The 18,140-nt window shown below is 53.1% G+C and overlaps 8 protein-coding genes across 8 annotated transcripts; 6 read left to right on the top strand and 2 right to left on the bottom strand.

The window, feature by feature from the left end:
• Positions 1–600: 600 nt before the first annotated feature.
• Positions 601–1,764, top strand: PG985_011535 (uncharacterized protein; the record flags this gene model as incomplete). Its single annotated transcript, XM_066831302.1, has 1 exon — positions 601–1,764. The coding sequence occupies one exon, from the start codon at positions 601–603 to the stop codon at positions 1,762–1,764; it is 1,164 nt and encodes a 387-aa protein (XP_066679352.1).
• Positions 1,765–2,050: 286 nt separating this feature from the next.
• PG985_011536 (uncharacterized protein) lies at positions 2,051–3,350 on the bottom strand (the record flags this gene model as incomplete). Its single annotated transcript, XM_066831303.1, has 5 exons — positions 2,051–2,354; positions 2,423–2,791; positions 2,844–2,964; positions 3,034–3,145; positions 3,306–3,350. 5 exons carry the CDS (start codon positions 3,348–3,350, stop codon positions 2,051–2,053), a joined length of 951 nt encoding a protein of 316 aa, XP_066679353.1.
• Positions 3,351–5,711: 2,361 nt separating this feature from the next.
• On the top strand, positions 5,712–6,780 carry PG985_011537 (uncharacterized protein; the record flags this gene model as incomplete). Its single annotated transcript, XM_066831304.1, has 2 exons — positions 5,712–5,912; positions 5,977–6,780. The coding sequence occupies 2 exons, from the start codon at positions 5,712–5,714 to the stop codon at positions 6,778–6,780; spliced, it is 1,005 nt and encodes a 334-aa protein (XP_066679354.1).
• Positions 6,781–7,707: 927 nt separating this feature from the next.
• PG985_011538 (uncharacterized protein) lies at positions 7,708–8,189 on the top strand (the record flags this gene model as incomplete). Its single annotated transcript, XM_066831305.1, has 3 exons — positions 7,708–7,764; positions 7,830–7,900; positions 8,081–8,189. The coding sequence occupies 3 exons, from the start codon at positions 7,708–7,710 to the stop codon at positions 8,187–8,189; spliced, it is 237 nt and encodes a 78-aa protein (XP_066679355.1).
• Positions 8,190–9,049: 860 nt separating this feature from the next.
• On the top strand, positions 9,050–9,274 carry PG985_011539 (uncharacterized protein; the record flags this gene model as incomplete). The annotated part of the gene is made up of 1 exon (XM_066831306.1): positions 9,050–9,274. One exon carries the CDS (start codon positions 9,050–9,052, stop codon positions 9,272–9,274), a length of 225 nt encoding a protein of 74 aa, XP_066679356.1.
• Positions 9,275–9,794: 520 nt separating this feature from the next.
• Positions 9,795–13,088, bottom strand: PG985_011540 (uncharacterized protein; the record flags this gene model as incomplete). Its single annotated transcript, XM_066831307.1, has 3 exons — positions 9,795–9,888; positions 10,927–12,561; positions 12,631–13,088. The coding sequence occupies 3 exons, from the start codon at positions 13,086–13,088 to the stop codon at positions 9,795–9,797; spliced, it is 2,187 nt and encodes a 728-aa protein (XP_066679357.1).
• A 1,817-nt stretch (positions 13,089–14,905) lies between these two features.
• Positions 14,906–16,077, top strand: PG985_011541 (uncharacterized protein; the record flags this gene model as incomplete). The annotated part of the gene is made up of 2 exons (XM_066831308.1): positions 14,906–14,947; positions 15,001–16,077. The coding sequence occupies 2 exons, from the start codon at positions 14,906–14,908 to the stop codon at positions 16,075–16,077; spliced, it is 1,119 nt and encodes a 372-aa protein (XP_066679358.1).
• A 1,222-nt stretch (positions 16,078–17,299) lies between these two features.
• Positions 17,300–17,937, top strand: PG985_011542 (uncharacterized protein; the record flags this gene model as incomplete). Its single annotated transcript, XM_066831309.1, has 3 exons — positions 17,300–17,480; positions 17,561–17,708; positions 17,778–17,937. Coding segments are annotated over 3 exons (489 nt in total), but the record flags the coding sequence as incomplete, so codon positions are not given.
• Positions 17,938–18,140: the final 203 nt, after the last annotated feature.

Below are 18,140 nucleotides of genomic sequence, written 5' to 3' on the forward strand. Positions count from 1 at the left end.
AGAACAAACCGCCATTCGACATGGGCCAATCTCGCGACCGAAAAGACCAAATTCGAACTGACAAGATGGCTTGTAGAGACGATGCACGCTTCAAGAGGTATCCTAAAAGATGCCAATGCGACGACGGCCTTTACATGGCAACTGGTGCTACGGTACATGTGCATAGGCACATGTAGATAAGATCAGAAACCCCCCGGCAGATCTAATCAGATGTTTCCTTTTCCCGGATAAGCCGCCTTCGGACCAATGCAGTTTAGGGGGCTCAGGGTGTAGCCACGGGGGGCCCGCTCAGATCAGGAGGCTCCCCTTGCTGACAGCCTCATATCCCAGTGCCGACTTTCATCTTACTGTGACTTCCCGCCATCATAAGAGAGCAGCACCTTGAGGGGACCGCCGCCCATCATCGACTGCTCTTCTCTCAACTCAACTCAATTCAGTTCGATTGATTTGCAGTTCGCCCTTCTTCCCCCCATCAACTTTTTTGTTGCATCATTCCCAACACTCATTCACCTCCCCTTTTCTTTTATTTATAAGTTAATGCTCGCTTTTGCCTTTTTAGTTTTTTTGTATAACGTTTTAATATACCATATATCATTGAGTATGGCGGATACCGAGACCAAACCCACGGCCACTACGCCGGAGAACGTCGAGAACATCGCGGCCACTCTTACCATGCCCACGGAATCCGCCGCCGAGAAACCGGCCACGGAAGAAGACCCCGCCAAGACAGCAGAGGGCGCCGCCGAAAAGACACCAGCCAAGGCCGACGAGGAGGAGGGCCCAGCCAAGGTCGAGACCGCCACCGCCGCCGCCGTCACCTCCGTCCCCTCCAAGACGGAAGCCGAGAAGGAAGCCGAGGCCGCCCAAGCCGAGGACGCCGCCGCCTCGGCCGGCACCCCCGAGACCGAGAGGCCGAGCCTGGACATCCAGGAGCTCCACCTCGCCGCCAAGGTCCACGGCCACCCCGAGATCTGGGGCGTCGTCCTCCAGGACCCCGCCCACCACGTCCCCAGCCAGATCGTCTTCCAGAAGTACCTCAACGCCAACGACGGCGTCCTGGCCAAGGCGAAAGAACAGCTGACCAAGACGCTCGAGTGGCGCGCCCAGACCAAGCCCCTGGACCTGACCAAGCAGGCCTGGTCCCAGGCCAAGTTCGACAAGCTCGGCTACGTCACCACCTACTGCCGCGACGAGAACGACGCCTCGTCGTCGCAGCAGGGCGACGGCGCCGAGGGCAAGGAGGTCTTCACCTGGAACGTCTACGGCAACGTCCAGGACATGAACGCCACCTTCGGCGAGCGCGACGAGTTCATCCAGTGGCGCATCGCCCTCATGGAGCTCGCCATGCAGGAGCTCGACATCTCGTCCGCCACGCAGCCCATCACGGCCAGCTGGGACCCCTACAAGATCTACCAGGTGCACGACTACAAGTCCGTCAGCTTCCTGCGCCAGAACCCCAAGGTCAAGGCCGCCGTGCGCGAGACCGTCACCATCTTCGGCCAGAACTACCCCGAGCTGCTCAAGCAGAAGTTCTTCGTCAACGTGCCCGCCATCATGGGCTGGTTCTACGCCGCCGTCAAGGTCTTCATCGCCAAGCGCACCGCCGAGAAGTTCCACCCCATGGGCAACGGCGCCAACATGGCCGGCGAGTTCGCCTCCCCCAGCCAGACAAAGGTGCTGCGGCTCAGCGTCAAGCTGCCCCGCGAGTACGGCGGCCAGGGCGAGGGGCTCGACGTGCAGGGAAAGCAGACTCTGCTCGAATAAGTAGGGCGAGCATGGAAGAGGAGAAGAACGAGAGCGATTGGACCGCGTTTCAGCGTAGGACAGTTTGGTTCTCAGGTTTTGTTTTTGTACACCGATTGTATTTGAGCAAAGCCATTCCCCCAAGATTGGATACCTCCAGCTTGATTAGTGATACCACATTCATCCATAGCCAGCCAGTTTGCCATTTGCTTGCTCAAACTGCGCACACGTTAATGCAGATAATTCGTTTTTCTTCTCATCCCATTCAGACAGACTTCGACACACATGACCAATATAAACTCCTCCATCAGGGAAGCACGCGTCCCGCGCTGCCAGCCTGCTGCTTCTCGGCATCGGACTGCTCACGTGACGATGCTTCATTGCTGCTATCACACCCGGCCTCGAGCACAGACAGCTCTCTGCTTCTCGGGTCCTTCTTCAAATCCTTGTTGGACTTGCGCTCGGCAAACTTGAACGGCTCGCCACTCGCTTCGTACTCAGCGGCCAGCTCGTCAAACGTCTTACCCTGCGCCTTGGCCTCGCGGCGTACCTGGCGCGTCCGCAGCAGCCAGATGAGGTGGGACGTGAAGATGCCCAGTTCAAGCGCGCAGCTTGTATCCCCCCAAGTTAGCATTCTCTATTGAATTGGAAGGGGGATCGATCATAGATTGGCACTCACCAGATGATGTACAAGACCCCGCCGAGGATGTCGAACGTGTTCTGGGCCACGAGCGCCATGAGGGAGAAGAAGGCGCCCGAGCAGTCCATGGACAGGAAGACCCAATTGATGCCCACGACGCGGCCCCGTCGCTTCCAGATCTCGCCGTAGGGCGGGACGAGGCCGGCGGCCAGCAGGATGCTCGCGATGATGCCCACGACCATGGGAGGCGTCTCGTTGCCGCGCTCGTAGATGACGCGCAGGGTCAGGATCAGGGCCGCCTCGATACCGCCGAAGGCGAGAGTCACCACGACGCCCAGGGTGGTTGCCTTCCAGGTGGGCCAGTTGCTGTTGGTCACGAAGGGTTGTGTGTCAGCATTGTGGTCACTTCTTGCCATTAGGGGTTGGCTGGCGAGGAATGTGTGGACAGGTTTCAACGCACTGGGAGTACATCAAGATCTGGACCCAGGCGACGATGGACAGTATGCCAAAGCACTGGGGCTGGACCTGGATGGGGATGTTGAAGTTCTGGATGATGGCGTAGACGCCGAACGGGACACCACCTAGCAGCACGCGTGTTAGTCAGATCCTCCGCGAAGGCAGTAAAGCAAGTACGGGATATAGGTACTCACATGCGGCCCAGAGGAACATCATGCTGGCCGGCAGTCCATCAGTCTTCTTGGTTCGCCAGTTGGCCCAAATCTGCGGCACCAGCTGGACGCACCACAGGATCGTTCCGATGGTCTGTTCATCGTCAGATATGTACGATCAGTAATCAGCCAGGATTGCGTTCGGTGCTTGCTTCTTGGGAATCCCCCAAGTAAGGGTCGAAGCGGGCTGCGGTTGCATCGTGATTGGTTGGACCACCAACACCCTAACATAGCCAAGATATGACATCACTTACACCGAGCACGTTAGCCGCGACTGGGATATCCGTTTGAGGAGCCATTGCGACTCTTGGCCCCTGGAAGGACTGTCTGGATATCGTATTTCAGATTCTAGGCAGGTCGATTGCGAGTACCTTGTGTTGATAGGCTGGATCGCGCGAAGAAGTGACCGTGGCGAAACTTCAATGACTATGCTAGAGAGTGCAATCCGCTCTCTCGCTGGTCTACGAAACAAATGTAATCGGGTCGGCCAACCTAGGCCCTGGAACAAGAACATTGGAAGGAGGCAGGACCCCATGTGATAGGCATCTTGAGATCGAGTTTGAGCAGGTTTACATAATCCACATCCGCTTGGATTCGGGCATGGGGGGCAACGGCGACCCACGCTCTCATTGAGGAAATCCTGGAGGCTGCCCGTTGCTCGCAGTCGCTATTTCCTCGGGGAGGACCAAGTGACGAATGGGCAGGCAGTGTTCCACAGGGTGCCATTGAAAAACTCCACAAAAGTGGCATGCTTCCGTTGTTAGCGGTGCGGGTTGGTGCGATAGCGTCATCTCCCCAAGGCTCGATGCTACCATCCATAGTATTGTTCGTCCCTGGCCGGAGGCGGCTGAGAATGCCCTTCTGGGAATATATCGTTTGGAGTCAGCGCATCTGCCCCTTGCCCAGAGAGTCTTCATGGAAGGAAGGCATGCTTCTTGATATACCTTCTCGGCATAGTCGTGTATGGCGACATCGGAATATCTTAGGTCATGCGGCGGCGATAAGATTTTCTTAATCAGATAAGAGCGATCCATCCAGTAGGCAAGGAGATGACATGTGCAGCAAGCCGCCCTTTGACGACTTTGTACTACTCCATGCTTGCTACAAACGGAAATGTGTGGTGGTATTCCCATTCATGTTACCGTGAACCAGCTGACGCAAGTATGTTTACCTCTATTTTGCGAGACCAAGCATCAGTCGGTAATACTATGCACGTTCCTGCAAGAAGGGATGCGTCGAGTTGGGAAAAGGAAGTCTGATGTCAAAAGCAATTGGCTTGACATCCCTGCAACTGCACAAACACCCATGTTATAGATCACACATGTCACATAGTCTTCAGGTAACTGGACATATCCAACTCATTCCCGTTCGTCTACTACATGGAGGAGAAAAGGGAGCTGGTTCGGTTTCATCCCATCATCCAATATACTAGGGCAACCGCGGGTCTGGTACGGAGGCTGTTGTATGCGCCATCGGACCGGACCGGTGCTTCTTGGGCTGCATTCATGGCGGACTTGAAGAGATCGGAATTGCAAACTCAAGAAAAGCACAACGACTCCGAGCCCGCCAGCACGCCTAGGGAAGACACCAAAGTAGCACAATCTAAGCACTATGAGCCACATGCGCATATTCAGTCGATGCGGCGAGGCTCTCGTAGCACTCAAATGACATAGCATCAAGGTGGTATGGCACTGAAGTGCATGGACTTTGGTGTAAAGGCATCTGATATTCATTGGTTCAAGGCGGTCAGTTTTGGCTAGTTGGCTCGCGCTCCGCAACATCTAGGTTAATGCTTCATTCGGTCAGTACACCGATAATATGGTCATCCGAGTCTCATTCTCAAGAATCTGGAATTGATTGTTATTGCTTCGGATTAGACAGCAAACCCCAATTGCCAAAGGACGTCAATGGGTGTAATGTCTTATCATGGAAGGTCCCAATTGCCTGCTCGGGGTGTTTCGGGATTCCCGCCTGTTCTTTGCCCCTCCATAGAAAAAAGTCCCCTGGAATTCAAGTCGCGCTTACTAATGCGGGGTCCTTTTTGGCCCGGGGTCTTGAGTCTTGAGGCGAGATCCTAAAGGCCTAACGCCCGCCCGGCTCTGCGGCTGGCAAACTGTGCTGGCTGCGCGCCCGCGCCCAGCACTGAAAAGGAAATTTTCTAGCAGAGCGGATTCCAAATCCGCATCCGCATGACGACCGTCGCCATCGCCGTCTCACCATCCAGTACGGAATGAACTAAGCCATTGTACAGCAGACAGCAGACAGCAGACTTCTGAGCAGACTTCCGCGTGTTTCTTCCCTTCTTCCACTGCTTAGAATTACTGCATTCATCTGTGCCCCTGTAGGTGATCCCAAGTCCCCACCGGCCGCCGCTTACCTGTTCAATTGCAATCGTTGCAGTTGCATCCACTTGCCCTGACTAGCTTATCTCGAAAATCGCCAGCCTGCCAGCTACTTCAGTCCGATCACGCCCACCACCCACCCCCCTCTTCTGTTTATCCCAACCCACTCACTACAACACCGTCAAGCTGTTTTCCTCAACCTTCCGTCGTTCCCTTCGCGCCGGCGCCTCAGGAGTCTCCTTTGCTGCATTCGCTACAGCCGGTCTCCAGAAAAACACCCCTCCACCCACCAAAATCAACAAGATCACCGCCAGAGACATGCATTCCAAGGTTGTCATCATCGGCTCCGGGCCCGCCGCCCACACCGCCGCCGTCTACCTGGCCCGCGCTGAGCTGCAGCCCGTCCTCTACGAGGGCTTCATGGCCAATGGCATCGCCGCCGGTGGCCAGCTCACCACCACCACCGAGGTCGAGAACTTCCCCGGTTTCCCCAAGGGCATCATGGGCCAGGAACTGATGGTACGTCCAAGAAACTGCGCAGCGTTGCGAGATTTAGAGACTTGCTGACACCAATTGTTTCTAGGACAACATGCGCGCGCAATCCGAGCGCTTCGGCACCCAGATCATCTCCGAGACCATCGCCAAGCTCGACCTGTCCGCGCGCCCCTTCAAGTACGAGACCGAGTGGGCCCCCGGCACCGTCCACACCGCCGACTCCATCATCCTAGCCACCGGTGCCTCCGCCCGCCGCCTCGGCCTCCCCGGTGAGGAGAAGTACTGGCAGAACGGCATCAGCGCCTGCGCCGTGTGCGATGGCGCCGTGCCCATCTTCCGCAACAAGCCGCTGGTTGTCATTGGTGGTGGCGACAGCGCCTGCGAGGAGGCCACCTTCCTGACCAAGTACGCCAGCCACGTCACCGTGCTCGTCCGCCGGGACCAGCTGCGCGCCAGCAACATCATGGCCCAGCGCCTCGTCAACCACCCCAAGGTCACCGTCCGCTGGAACACCCAGGGTGTCGAGGTCAAGGGCGACGACAAGGGCCTCATGAGCCACCTCGTCATCAAGAACAACAAGACGGGCGAGGAGGAGACCCTCGAGGCCAACGGCCTGTTCTACGCCATTGGCCACGTGCCCGCCACTTCCCTCGTCACGGGCCAGCTCGACATGGACGCCGAGGGCTACCTGATCACCAAGCCCGGCACCCCCCTCACCAACATCGAGGGTGTCTTCGCCGCCGGCGACGTCCAGGACAAGCGCTACAAGCAGGCCATCACCAGTGCCGGCTCCGGCTGCATGGCGGCCCTGGACGCCGAGAAGTACTTGGCTGAGCTCGAGATCGATTCCCGCGAGGAGGTTACCACCAACCTCAAGACAGAGAACTTGTAAAAAATAAAGACACGGCGGCATAGAACGTTTGATCCGTTTTGGCGTTGAATACTAGACAGTACCCATATAGACCGATTCAAATCAGTAAAATTTCTACACGAAGAACCATGCCTTGTCCAATGTGACTGCCCTACGATTATGCCAGGGATACCAGTGGCCTTGTGATCATTATACCATCTACCATGATGTGAACCATGCGTGGCGTTCGAGGAGACCTGCCATTATATGGACGATTCATTCAGGTAATTATGCCAGTCTTCGTCACTTTCAACGTCCCCTAAGTCAAAAGATGGCCCCCAAGATGGCCCCCAAGATGGCAGCCCAGCCGACTCTTACAGTCCCTCGTATGGTGATCCCAGTGTGAGTCGAAAGGATTGTGACGGGATGGAACTGGTGATATCATCTGAGTCTTCAGTACTTAGCTTGCCTTTAGCTGAGTCTATTGAGAGCTCAATATGGGGCAACCAGTGCCACCAGACGAACCAAGCAATGTAGCTTGCTGTTTGCTAGCAAGCCGTTGCGTTAGCCTACTGGCAGATCTGTTCTTCCTGATTGGTGGTGGGGTATGGGTATCTGCATGGCTTGCTGGGCTTGCTCGTACGATTGCCATGGGACCCTGCTGGATATGTGCTTCTTCTCACTCCTTTGCTGCAAGCCACATACAGGTTTTGGCTTTAGACTCATGGGAGCTGCATGGAAAGCAAGCAAAGCCCTGCAAGCATCGCAGGGTCCATCTGTCAGATAAAAAGGGCTCCCCCGCACTTGGGTGGGAGGTACTGTTTCATCTTCTTCCCTCTCACTATCCGCTTGCACTTGCAGCCATTTCACGATCGGTTCTCGCGTTTTGACCTATCCATCGTAACTTTCTCGCAACATCGATACCACAAAAGACACACTCAATCTCGCGGCCAGACAACCAAAGTCAAGATGCCTAACAACAACAACTCAGGTTACTCCTCCAACTCCTCGGGCACCAACAGCCAGGTAAGTCCGGGGGCTCTTGTTGCTTACGAAAGCGTCCGCCCCAGCTGATGATGATTCACCACCAGGGCAACCACTACTGCTCTCGCGACTACGGCAGCTCGGCCGCCAACTCCAACTCGTACCACTACTCAAACAGGTGAGATATAAGCCGCCCTCATAGTTCCTGGATGCATGATGCCATGATAAACTTACATGATGTGCGTCTTTCTCAGCGACGGCTCGTACTACTACAGGTAAGTAAGACCCAGTCAACACCTAGTCGACTCAACACACGCCTGCCACACATATGAGATACGAAGCTGACGATGACAAACAGCAACCCCAACGGCTCGACCTACCACGAGAGCGCCAGCGGCGTTAGCACCTACACTCCCCCGAGCGGCGGCTTCGGCAGTGGCAGCAGCAGCGGCGGTGGTAAGAAGTAAGGGGCTATGCCATGCCAACTCGCGGGTCTTGTCCCATGGAAACGCGAGGGCAAGCATTCTGTGAGGTTAACTCATGTTGAAGGTGCAAGATTGGGTGCGGCTTGTCTGTCTCTTGTATGATGGCTTCGTGAGACTCACAAGAAGGGGGTTTCGTGCGGAGTAGCCGCGTTCTTCACGTCAATAGCATGCTATTCTGATGCTGGGATATCGCTGCGTTTATGTTTGATATGAAGAGTGACCTCTTATCCATACGACAACATAGGAGGCTAGTAGTCAAGGACATCATGGATTCTGATTACGCTCTCACTGTAAGCCATGAACTTCTCGTGGCGTACAGGCCTGTGCATCTCTCAACCGAGATCTAGCCCAGAAGGAATTATCATAGCCTGCCTGCCATAAAACGCTGCTAACAACCCAGCGGACAAGAATGGCGTTGGTTTTTCATATGCAGTGATCAAATGCCTTGGTACTCGCTTTATTTATATGCATCATCTCGACTCGGTGTGGATGTCACTATAGCTTCTTACTCAACAGGTATAGAAGAAGTACGATGCGGAGTTGCAAGCCTAAATCTTGACCCCCTTGTTACCAAAACCTTGGCACTATACAAGGTTACTCGCCGCTGTGGGCCAATAGAAGCTTGCTAATGGCATCCAACAACTATAATCACCAGAAAACCTATCTCCAGTCCTTCTGGCAACTCCGAGGCATGCATACAAAAGACTGCTCTCCTATCCCATTATTTCATCGCACCGTCTTCCAATACTATCAGCCAAAAACAACCACTTCTCTTCAAACCCAATATACAACCACACAAAACGCCATTGCATCCAGACAACACCATCAAGCAGCATCACACCATGGCATACTCTGTGTTCGGCCTCCTCGGCCTCTGCTGGCCTTGGTCGAACAAAAACTCTTCGAGCAGCATCATGGATGACACCGAGCTGTACTATCGCCAGCAGGAAGACATAGTTGCTGCGGAATACCACGACCAACAATACCGCAATGCCGTCTCCCAGGGCGGCGATTACCAGAGGCATGTTATGTCGCCTGACAGAAATTACGGCACCGTACGTCTTTGAACAAGAAGCATGGCCAGCTCGAGGTGGTAGTGTCAGATCTGCCATCCACTCTTTCGCTGTGTCAGTAGTTGCCAATCTCGGCTTAACACTTTCGCTTCCTTCCACGGCAAAGTGAGAATTATATCTCCATGATGGGCGTACGGCGTCAGGCTGATTGGAGGGATAGAGCATGTTGTACAACTATTCCAAGCTCGTCTTTCACGTTGTGTCTCAAGGGAGATAATCAGACAAAAGAGCAACGGACTTTTGATTTTGGGGCGATCAGACGTGTATATCGAACCACTTCCTCCACTCCAGTTGTTAATGTTTGCTATCTAAGGGGGCAACTAATCCCGTTATTCAGGGAGTTGCCGTAACCAATCATGAGGTACCCTGTTATTCCAAGAAGAGTAATACTGATGCCTAGTGTTGGTAGCACTGACTGCGGCCTTGTTGCAGTACTAACAGTGCGTTGGGTAGTGAAGTAGAAAAGTCTTAAAATAGGTGTCCTCTAGTGAGACTCTTACTAGAAGGGTCAATATCAATCGGAGTCATCATCGATACTGAGCGGGTCATTTGCTGTTCCAGTGCCCGTACTTTTGATCGCCGGCTTCCTGCCATCATCATCAGAGTCGCTGATCACGTAGTAATTTTGGACCGACGGTGTCGTCAGCAGACGTTTCTGCCCGCCTTGTCTGGCGTCATTCCCAGGAAGCTGCCGTCGTCGCTTTCTCGCTGGCATGTCACTAGGACTCGTCGATCGAGAGCGACTGGCTTTGACCAAGCTCTTGGGATGCGCCCGGCCATTTGTAGCCGCGACACACCTCGCTCGCATGGTTTCGAACAGTTCTGCTCCAAGATACATCTCAATAGCAGGCCAGAACCGAGATATGTCCCAATCTGCCCCAGGCAAGAGTCGCGCCATTACATTGGCAGTAAACTCTCGCCCAGAGCTAAACAGTTGATCCATACCCGGGCTAATCTTCTGGTCCTTTCGGTTTAAGCCCCGTTTGTGCAGCTCATTCATGATCAGGCTGTATATCTGAGCTCCCATTGGACGTTCCCAAAACTGGGCGCCGTGGTGGATCAATGTATCCATCATTGCCAAGCACTTTTGCCGACTTCTTTCCTCAAGGCGATGTCTAAAGGCGGGCCTGAGCATTTCTACCCATGCAGTAGAGTGTTGATTTCGGGAGTCGTTTTTCACCGTAATCACGGCGTTTGGGTCAGCCCCATGTTCCAGAAACATCCGCGGGATTCTCTGGTCCTCCAACATCTGCCGCCAAGGTGTTCCGGGATTCCCGGTTAGCCCCATTGTGACTGTCTTGATATATGTCGTCCAAGCCTTCGTCACCCTGGACGGCCGAAGAGCGTCGGCTGTGTCGCGTCTCTGCTCATGCTTGAAGACCATGTCGAGCAACCTTTCTTTCATGGAGCTTGCCGGCAACTCCAAAACCACATTGATCACGTGGGAATCAAGATCGTCACAATATGCTGGATTCCTCTGTAGGCAAATATGAATATACCCTATCAAATGGGTTTTCATAGCCAGCTTGATGAAGTTTGACCTTGTGAATGGTATCACGGATCTAGGCAGTGGCAAATATCCATAGATCTTGTCCAGCAGAATGTATGCCATTCCAGAAGAGCCATCGCCTCGCCGCTCAACCAACGCGGCGTACGTCATGGACATCTGCAAGTTATTGGAAAACAAGTTATGCTCATGCCGCTGCGTCTCCAACAAAGACGCGATACAGTCCAAAATTGACAATTGCGGGTCAAGTTCTGCACGGCTGTTCTCTGCCAGGAGCCGAATCATCTCGGGAGTATCCAAGAAATCTGCGACGGAACGGTGGAGGAACCCCACCTTTCCGTTTCGATATTCCAATAGCCCACGGCAGTAGGCGTTTATCCGCCGTAATGTATATTTCTGCAGGGACTTCTTGTAGTCTTCATCGAGGCCTCCGAAGTTGGAGTACTGATGCGGAGCCCGGTCTTGGTCGTCGTATTGCACATCGTGAAAATAGTATATCAATGTCTCCAGCGGTTCGATAGCAACTCGAGCCAGCCGCAAAAAGCCAGCCGTTCGCTCCTGGTAGACGGGATCGACAGATCCGATGATGTTTTGGAAGAAGTCGTGTAGGTCCGATGGGAAACTAGACAGCCTCTTGCAGAGGTCTGTGAAGTTATCGTCGTTTGTCAGCCCCTCCCGGAGCATTCCAGTCACGAGAAAGACCCACAGGAATACGCCCCTGGATCGCTCGGCAATCTCTCCCACTAGGCTGCAGGCGTCAGCACGTTGAACAAGCAACAGCTCCCAACGCGGGTGTCCAAAGAGTCGGCTTCGGGTGTAGTGCAATATGTCAGCTTCGTTCAGCTCATGCATGTACAGCTTTGTCAGCCGGTCATTACCGAATGCATCTTCAAAGGCATTCAAAGGGCGGCTGGATACGCAGAGCTTGACCAAGGAGGACTCTGAGAGCTTCAAGAGATATCGGCCCATATCCACAGGATCCTCATCGCACTCGTCTAGACCATCGATGAAGATGCAAAATTTCACGCCAGGGGCTTTCCCGGAGGTAAGGGTCTCGAGTGTGGAGCGAAGTCGGGGAACGTCCCAATCTGATCTTTTTGCGGCGTCTATCCGTGATGAGCTACCTGCATCGTCGTCGAATACTTGCGATATCAGATGTGGATATTGACGGAAGATGTCCAGTAGCAATGTCTGCAGAAGTCCTTGTTCTGACCTTTGCATAGGCAATCCCCGGGACCAGAAATAGTGACTTGCAATAATGACTCGATGACCTTGTGCCCAGCGACTCAACTTGCACATAGTCTTGTTACTACGAGCCACATACTTCATGAAGGTGGATTTACCCGACCCAGGTTTCCCCGAGACCCAGAAGGCGCCGTCGCCTGTGCCGGCGGCGAACCATTTTTCAAGTCGTTCTTGACACTCAGCTCGCTTGCCCTCTTGTAGGGCCCAGCAATACGTTCCTTTGTGGGCCTCAGAGATATGATGTTGCCTGAAGTGGAAACTTTCGAAGTCCAAGCCCTTGATGATATCCTGCTGATAGGCCATGTCGTCGGTTGCGATGGTAAGCCTCGACATATGCTCCTCAAGCCCCAGTACATCGTCATAATGAAAGTTGCCATCTGCTAGTGACGGATTGGCTTTAGTGTTGATTTGTTTCAAGTTGTACAGGATTAAATGGATTTCTTCTAGTTGCTTGGTGTGGTGTGTTCGGTACTCGGCACTGGTCCTCTTCAACTCTTCCAGATACCTTGAATGCCGCTCGTGATACGTGCTGAATACTATTGCTTAGCCAATGGCCACCCGAAGAGAGCAACACGTCAAGTTGATGTCAACAGCGTACCTGGATATGGTGCAAAGCTCAAGTGTCAAGGTCGATTGAGTTCGTTGGAGACGTGCTTCAATGCTCTTCAATTCAGGGCCTTTGAAAGCGGCCTTCAAAGCGCCACGTAAGGCTTTAGTGCGGCGTTGGAATGAGTTATCCCCCGGCTCAAACTTTCGAGCCTCTTTCAGCTTCTTGAGGACTCTCAGCATAGCGGCACAGTCGGTCTGACAGGCCTGTGCCAGATCCTGAATGCGGGAGCGGGAGCGGGGGAGCTGATTGCTCCCTCCTGATATCGCCGTTGATAGCTTGGCACTGCACTCTGACAACGTTGCGCAGATGGTCTCCAGATTGGACTCTTCATCAGAACTGCCATTCTCCGAGCTATAAATATCGGTGGCTTTCGAAGCCAGCTTGAGGGAGAAGTCGACGAAAGAGATGACTGTTCCAGCCAGACTGACGGTGCTGAGGGGATCCATGTTGATAAGACAGTTGCGCTTGTGTCGTATCTAGGCATCTGCCTCTGGCAAGGGTCCTTAATCTCCTGCACACACGACTATGACAGATGGGGACTCATTGTTCTGAAGAAATGAATGTGAAGAGAGGATTGATCAGCAAGATTTAAGGCAGAACAAGACGTTAGAAGCCCCTCCAACGCGGGGAATAGGACAGCCAATGAGAGGGCAACTTCTACAGTGGCAGTGCAACAAGGCCTCTCTGGCGACCACAGTAAGTCTCGCAGATATGCCTAGCATGCATGCAGGAGTGGCAGGATATGGGCTGTGTCTACCACCACCCCGCCACGGCTTTCCAACGCGGATGGCCGGGGCCGCAAGGCACCGGCAGTCAACCATTTATGCCTTGACGTGGTTTTCTTTTTGGTCGGGAAATCGAACCCCTACCAACCCCCACCCCTATCTCTGTGATCTTATCCCACTTACCATTATCAGTGACCCTAGAGCCACGTCCGACTTTCTTTTCCACGCGCCCGACCTCCGCCCTCATTGAAAGACCAAAATGACTGGAGCTTTCGCGGGCTGCACGGACTCAACCTCCAGCTAGACGACCATACATAACTGAATCATGATATCTCCAACAAAAGCGAGATATGCAGAAGGTGCTAATCATTCCCTCTTCTGGGGCCTCTGCCAAGCAACAGTTGCTCCATTTGGGACAGCGGTATCTCAGTCTCGAACATGATTATATTTTACAGCAGCAACAGCATTTCTCTTGCGCAGAGAACCTCTTATATTCTCTATTCATCTGCTGTAGATGACTTACCACAACCACTCCGTTTCCGACTCGTTCCAGTACTGTGGATTTTGCTGGGAGGGTGTTCTCATCGTGAAAATGGCATCGCAAGAGTGACGAGAATGGCCGGGCTGCTTACGAAGATATGTCTCCGGTATCAATTGAGGTGTTGGCTAAGGGGGCACTTTACTGTACAGCCACAGATACTGGATATCTGAGGATCTCGGAAACTATTTCAGGACGTAGTAGCGATTCATGAGTATAACAACGCAATATTGGTGAAAAGGACTCATGGTCTTCGATAATTTAAGATGAATATCGACAGGCATATTATGACAGCCTTCTTCTTTCGTGCTATAACATTATATCGCACATCGATTCAACGCAGTCGTTTTCCGGCTTGAGAGGAACATGTTGGTATCCGAACATACGTTTTGGGTTCGTTCATTCCATGCGCCGACTGGGGGACGAACCGGGAACATGCCAAACTTTCTCACCAGCAGCAAACGCCACAACTTTCAGCGAGCATATGTTCCAGGGACAGGCATATCAATCCAAATAACACAAAACTTTTCCAGCGAAGTAGCTGATTCGACTGACATTGATGTCATATGTAGCGATTACCCTACAGCAGATCAAAGATGTGGTACCCCCACATCCTTCGCTTTTGCCAGTCTCCGTGTTCGAGCCCCTCAAGGGCACAAGCTCTTTTTCTTTCTTTTCAAATTCCCACCTCAGTACTACCCCAAGTTCACTGCAGAGAAGCCCGTTACAGAAACTCCCGTCGTCACGCAGAATATCTCCAGGATAGGCAAGTTATTTGTGGTGCTCAGGCAGCAGCAGCCCGCCGTCACGTTTAGGGCCCCAACATCGCATTCCAGACCCCAACGTCACACAAGGTGGCGGCGGGCTTATCTAAGGACATTTGCTGGTATAAGGGGCAATGCACCGGTTCTCACCCTTTCGCATTTTCCACTTTCTCCATCGAAAGCAAGAATGATCCCAACCTTGAAACGTTTCCGCGCTGACCAAAGCCTGTGTTGAAATGAGCTCGAATGAACCCATCACGCCTTATCGTGAGGGGCAGGTGTGTCTGGCGTTTTCAAAGTGGCTGGATTCGATACTGACTGATGACTACAGGCTTTTCGCTACGATCCGCTGAACTCGACAAGATCGTTTCGACTATTATCACTGCAAAACCCAACACGGCAAGATGGGCCCATCGAGTTGTTAATGTCAACTCATGCATTGACCGATGACCAATTTCCGAAGTACACTGCTCTCTCGTACACCTGGGGTAGCTCCGATCGGACCGCCTTGGTTTATCTGGACGGCCTCCTGTTTGGTATCACGCCCTTTCTTTTGGAAGCCATTCAGCACCTAAGAAAGGTGCAGCAAGGCAATGCACGTTTCTGGTGGATTGACATGATGTGCATCAACCAGGATGACGATAAAGAGCGAGGGCATCAAGTTGGCATGATACGAGACATCTACCAAAGCGCCGACTGTGTTATCGCCTGGCTGGGCCCCGAAGCTTCTAACAGCAGCCATCTCATGCGAGCACTTGCCCAGAGGGAGTCGACATCCGGCAGGGCTTCGCGTGCCGATGAGCTTAGTTTTCTTTCGCGTCCCTATTGGACACGTGTCTGGATTGTCCAGGAACTTTGCGCAGCCAAAAGAATCATCCTCCTGTGCGGCGAAGAGACGGCGTCATGGACGTCTTTCCAGGAATCCCCGCTTCTGTTACCGTGGACAGATTACGCCATGGTCTGCCTCAATCTAGAAAAGGAACTCTATTCTGTGCCCAGCTGCCATACGATGGCGCCATACAATCTGGTGGTCCTACGGAAGAGACTCCAAGCTGAGCACGCGAGTCTCGGGTCACTTCTCACTTCGTGCTCCCAACAAGCCGCCTCTGACCCGCGAGACAGGGTGTTTGCACTACTGGGTCTTGCCAACGATGAGGCAGCGAGGGAAGTCGTTCCCGATTACTCTCTTTCCCCCTGCAGCGTCTACTGCTCAGCCATCCGAGCGATGTTTACGAAGCTGTCAAAAAGGACCAACCATGAAACAGCGGAGGCGGCAGAGATCAGAGAGGCGGTGCAGCAGTGCCATCACGAAGCTCTGAGCAAAGACGACGGTCCAAGGATCGACTGTGATGGCATAGAGTGCGGTGCATGGTGGTGTTGTTTGCGCATTGCCATCTATGACCTGTGATCAGTCATCAGATACCACTAAATCCGTGAACAGTATCTTTTTTTCGCCGCCGCGCATGGCACACTAGAATAGACTCATCTGGATAACATCAAGCAAGACCCCTATTAGTGTTAAGCAGTATATGTTGTAGTGTGAATGTATGGCATGGCAACGGCTTGCATGGGGCTGTGCAGTCGGTGCAGTGCTACCTTTACGAAGCCAAACAAACAACGTACTGCGAGAACATCCCATTCGTTGGCGGTTTGCATATCGCAGGGTGTTTTTCTTTTACCCTCATCTGCTGCATGGACTCGCGTATCTCGCTCGGAGATTGGTTCGGGAGTTCGGTTGGAGATCCCACTGCTTTTGCTCCAGAAGCGTCGCGACGCTGCGCTAAAGTTGGAAGGTTGCCACTAAAGCTAGAAACATCGGTTAAGAGAGCCCAGCGGCTTGGTACCTTCGGGAGGCCGTTGGACCCTGTTTCTCTTCGAGGCAAAGTGTAGCGAGACTTGATTCTAGCCGAAAAGTCAGTTTTTGCTTATGACATTGCTTGTGTTTCAGCTGGCGGCTTGATGACCGCGGGCGTGTGTTATATACATGGATGTCATGTGTGGATGCAGATCCCACAAAGCTTGGCGCGCATGGTGCACTCAGTGCCCGTGTCACCGCCCAGGAACGAGGCGAGCTGGCGAGTCATCTCCCCCAATACCGCCCAAAAATTGGCGGGTTTATTGGCAACAATGACCCGTGGCACGTGGGAATGCCCAGGGGACCGACTCGGCCGTGACCAACAACGCGTCATTTGACCGCGGTCATGCATGCATCTCGCATCTCGCATCTCGCATCCAGCAGCCAAAAACGACCTGGGATGATCCGCCCAGCTGCATTCTACATCGAACGCGGTCTGGATCTTCCATTTTCGAACTTTATTGCTATATCTACCTACTTGCATCCCGTTCTATTCTAGACTCGGTTTGATGGTTCGTTTGGGCCAAGCCGCGAAACCTGCCTAGTAGTAAGTACTTATCGGTTGTCATCCCAAGTTGCCCGGCCGTCTTTAATCTAACCTCCTTTCCTAGGCCCCATTCATTTATTCCCATCTGACCCGACCTTTCCGTCTATTTCCAGGTTCACTTCCTCACACTCTCCCCTAACCTAAGCAAAACCGAAACCGGTTTTTACCTGTTTTACTATCACTATTTTTAATAGAATGCGACTTTTCTTCACTTTTCTCCTATTAGCGGCCACATTTGTCGCGGCTGCCGCGAAGCCCACCGTCTACTTCATCCGCCACGGCGAGAAGTCCAAAAAGGGCGACGGCCTTAACTCCGATGGCGTGAAACGCGCACAGTGCCTGCGCGGCGTCTTCGGCGTCGCATCCGACTACAACATCACCCACGTCATGGCGCAAAGACCCAAAAAGAGTAAGTCGTGCACTCAACGAGACGCATTTTTGTCGTGCTTCAATACTTGTTTCTTTTGTTCATTAGCTAATCCATCATAGACGGGAAACAAAAGAGACCTTATGATACGGTGCTGCCTCTGGCAACGGATATGGGTCTCGACGTCGACACGTCCTGCAAGCGCGATGATATCGACTGCGTCGTGGATATTATCAAGAACTACAAAGGAGATGGCAACATTCTTATTTGGTAGGTTGCCCCAACTGGGGGTTTTGCTGGCTGCCTCATTCTCGAGCTAATCTTTACTCAAACAAACAGCTGGGAGCACAAGCGCATGAAAGACGTGGCCAAGGCGTTGGGCGTCAAGAAGTTCAAGAAGTACCCCAAGAAGGCCTTCAACTTGATCTACGAGGTGCCCCCGAAATACAAAAAGGTCGCGGCCATCAGTTCGGAGAACTGTCGCGGCCTGGACAGGTAACATCCCTGGACAGGTTATGGTATCCTGCCTAGACAACAGCTAAGAGGAAGTTAGTGCGACATTTGATTCCTTTGACGACAACCCCACGCAAATACCCCTATAGACTTCAGAAACATAGACAGACAGATACACATCGACGCACATCCACTGGCTTTCGGCTCCAGTTTCTTTTGCCGACCTATCCGGCTCTCTCGCCCCATTTC

The sequence above is a fragment of the Apiospora marii genome, assembly GCF_038362585.1.
Source record: "Apiospora marii strain CBS 49790 chromosome Unknown utg000009l_segment0_segment0, whole genome shotgun sequence".
Classification (NCBI taxonomy): domain Eukaryota; kingdom Fungi; phylum Ascomycota; class Sordariomycetes; order Amphisphaeriales; family Apiosporaceae; genus Apiospora; species Apiospora marii.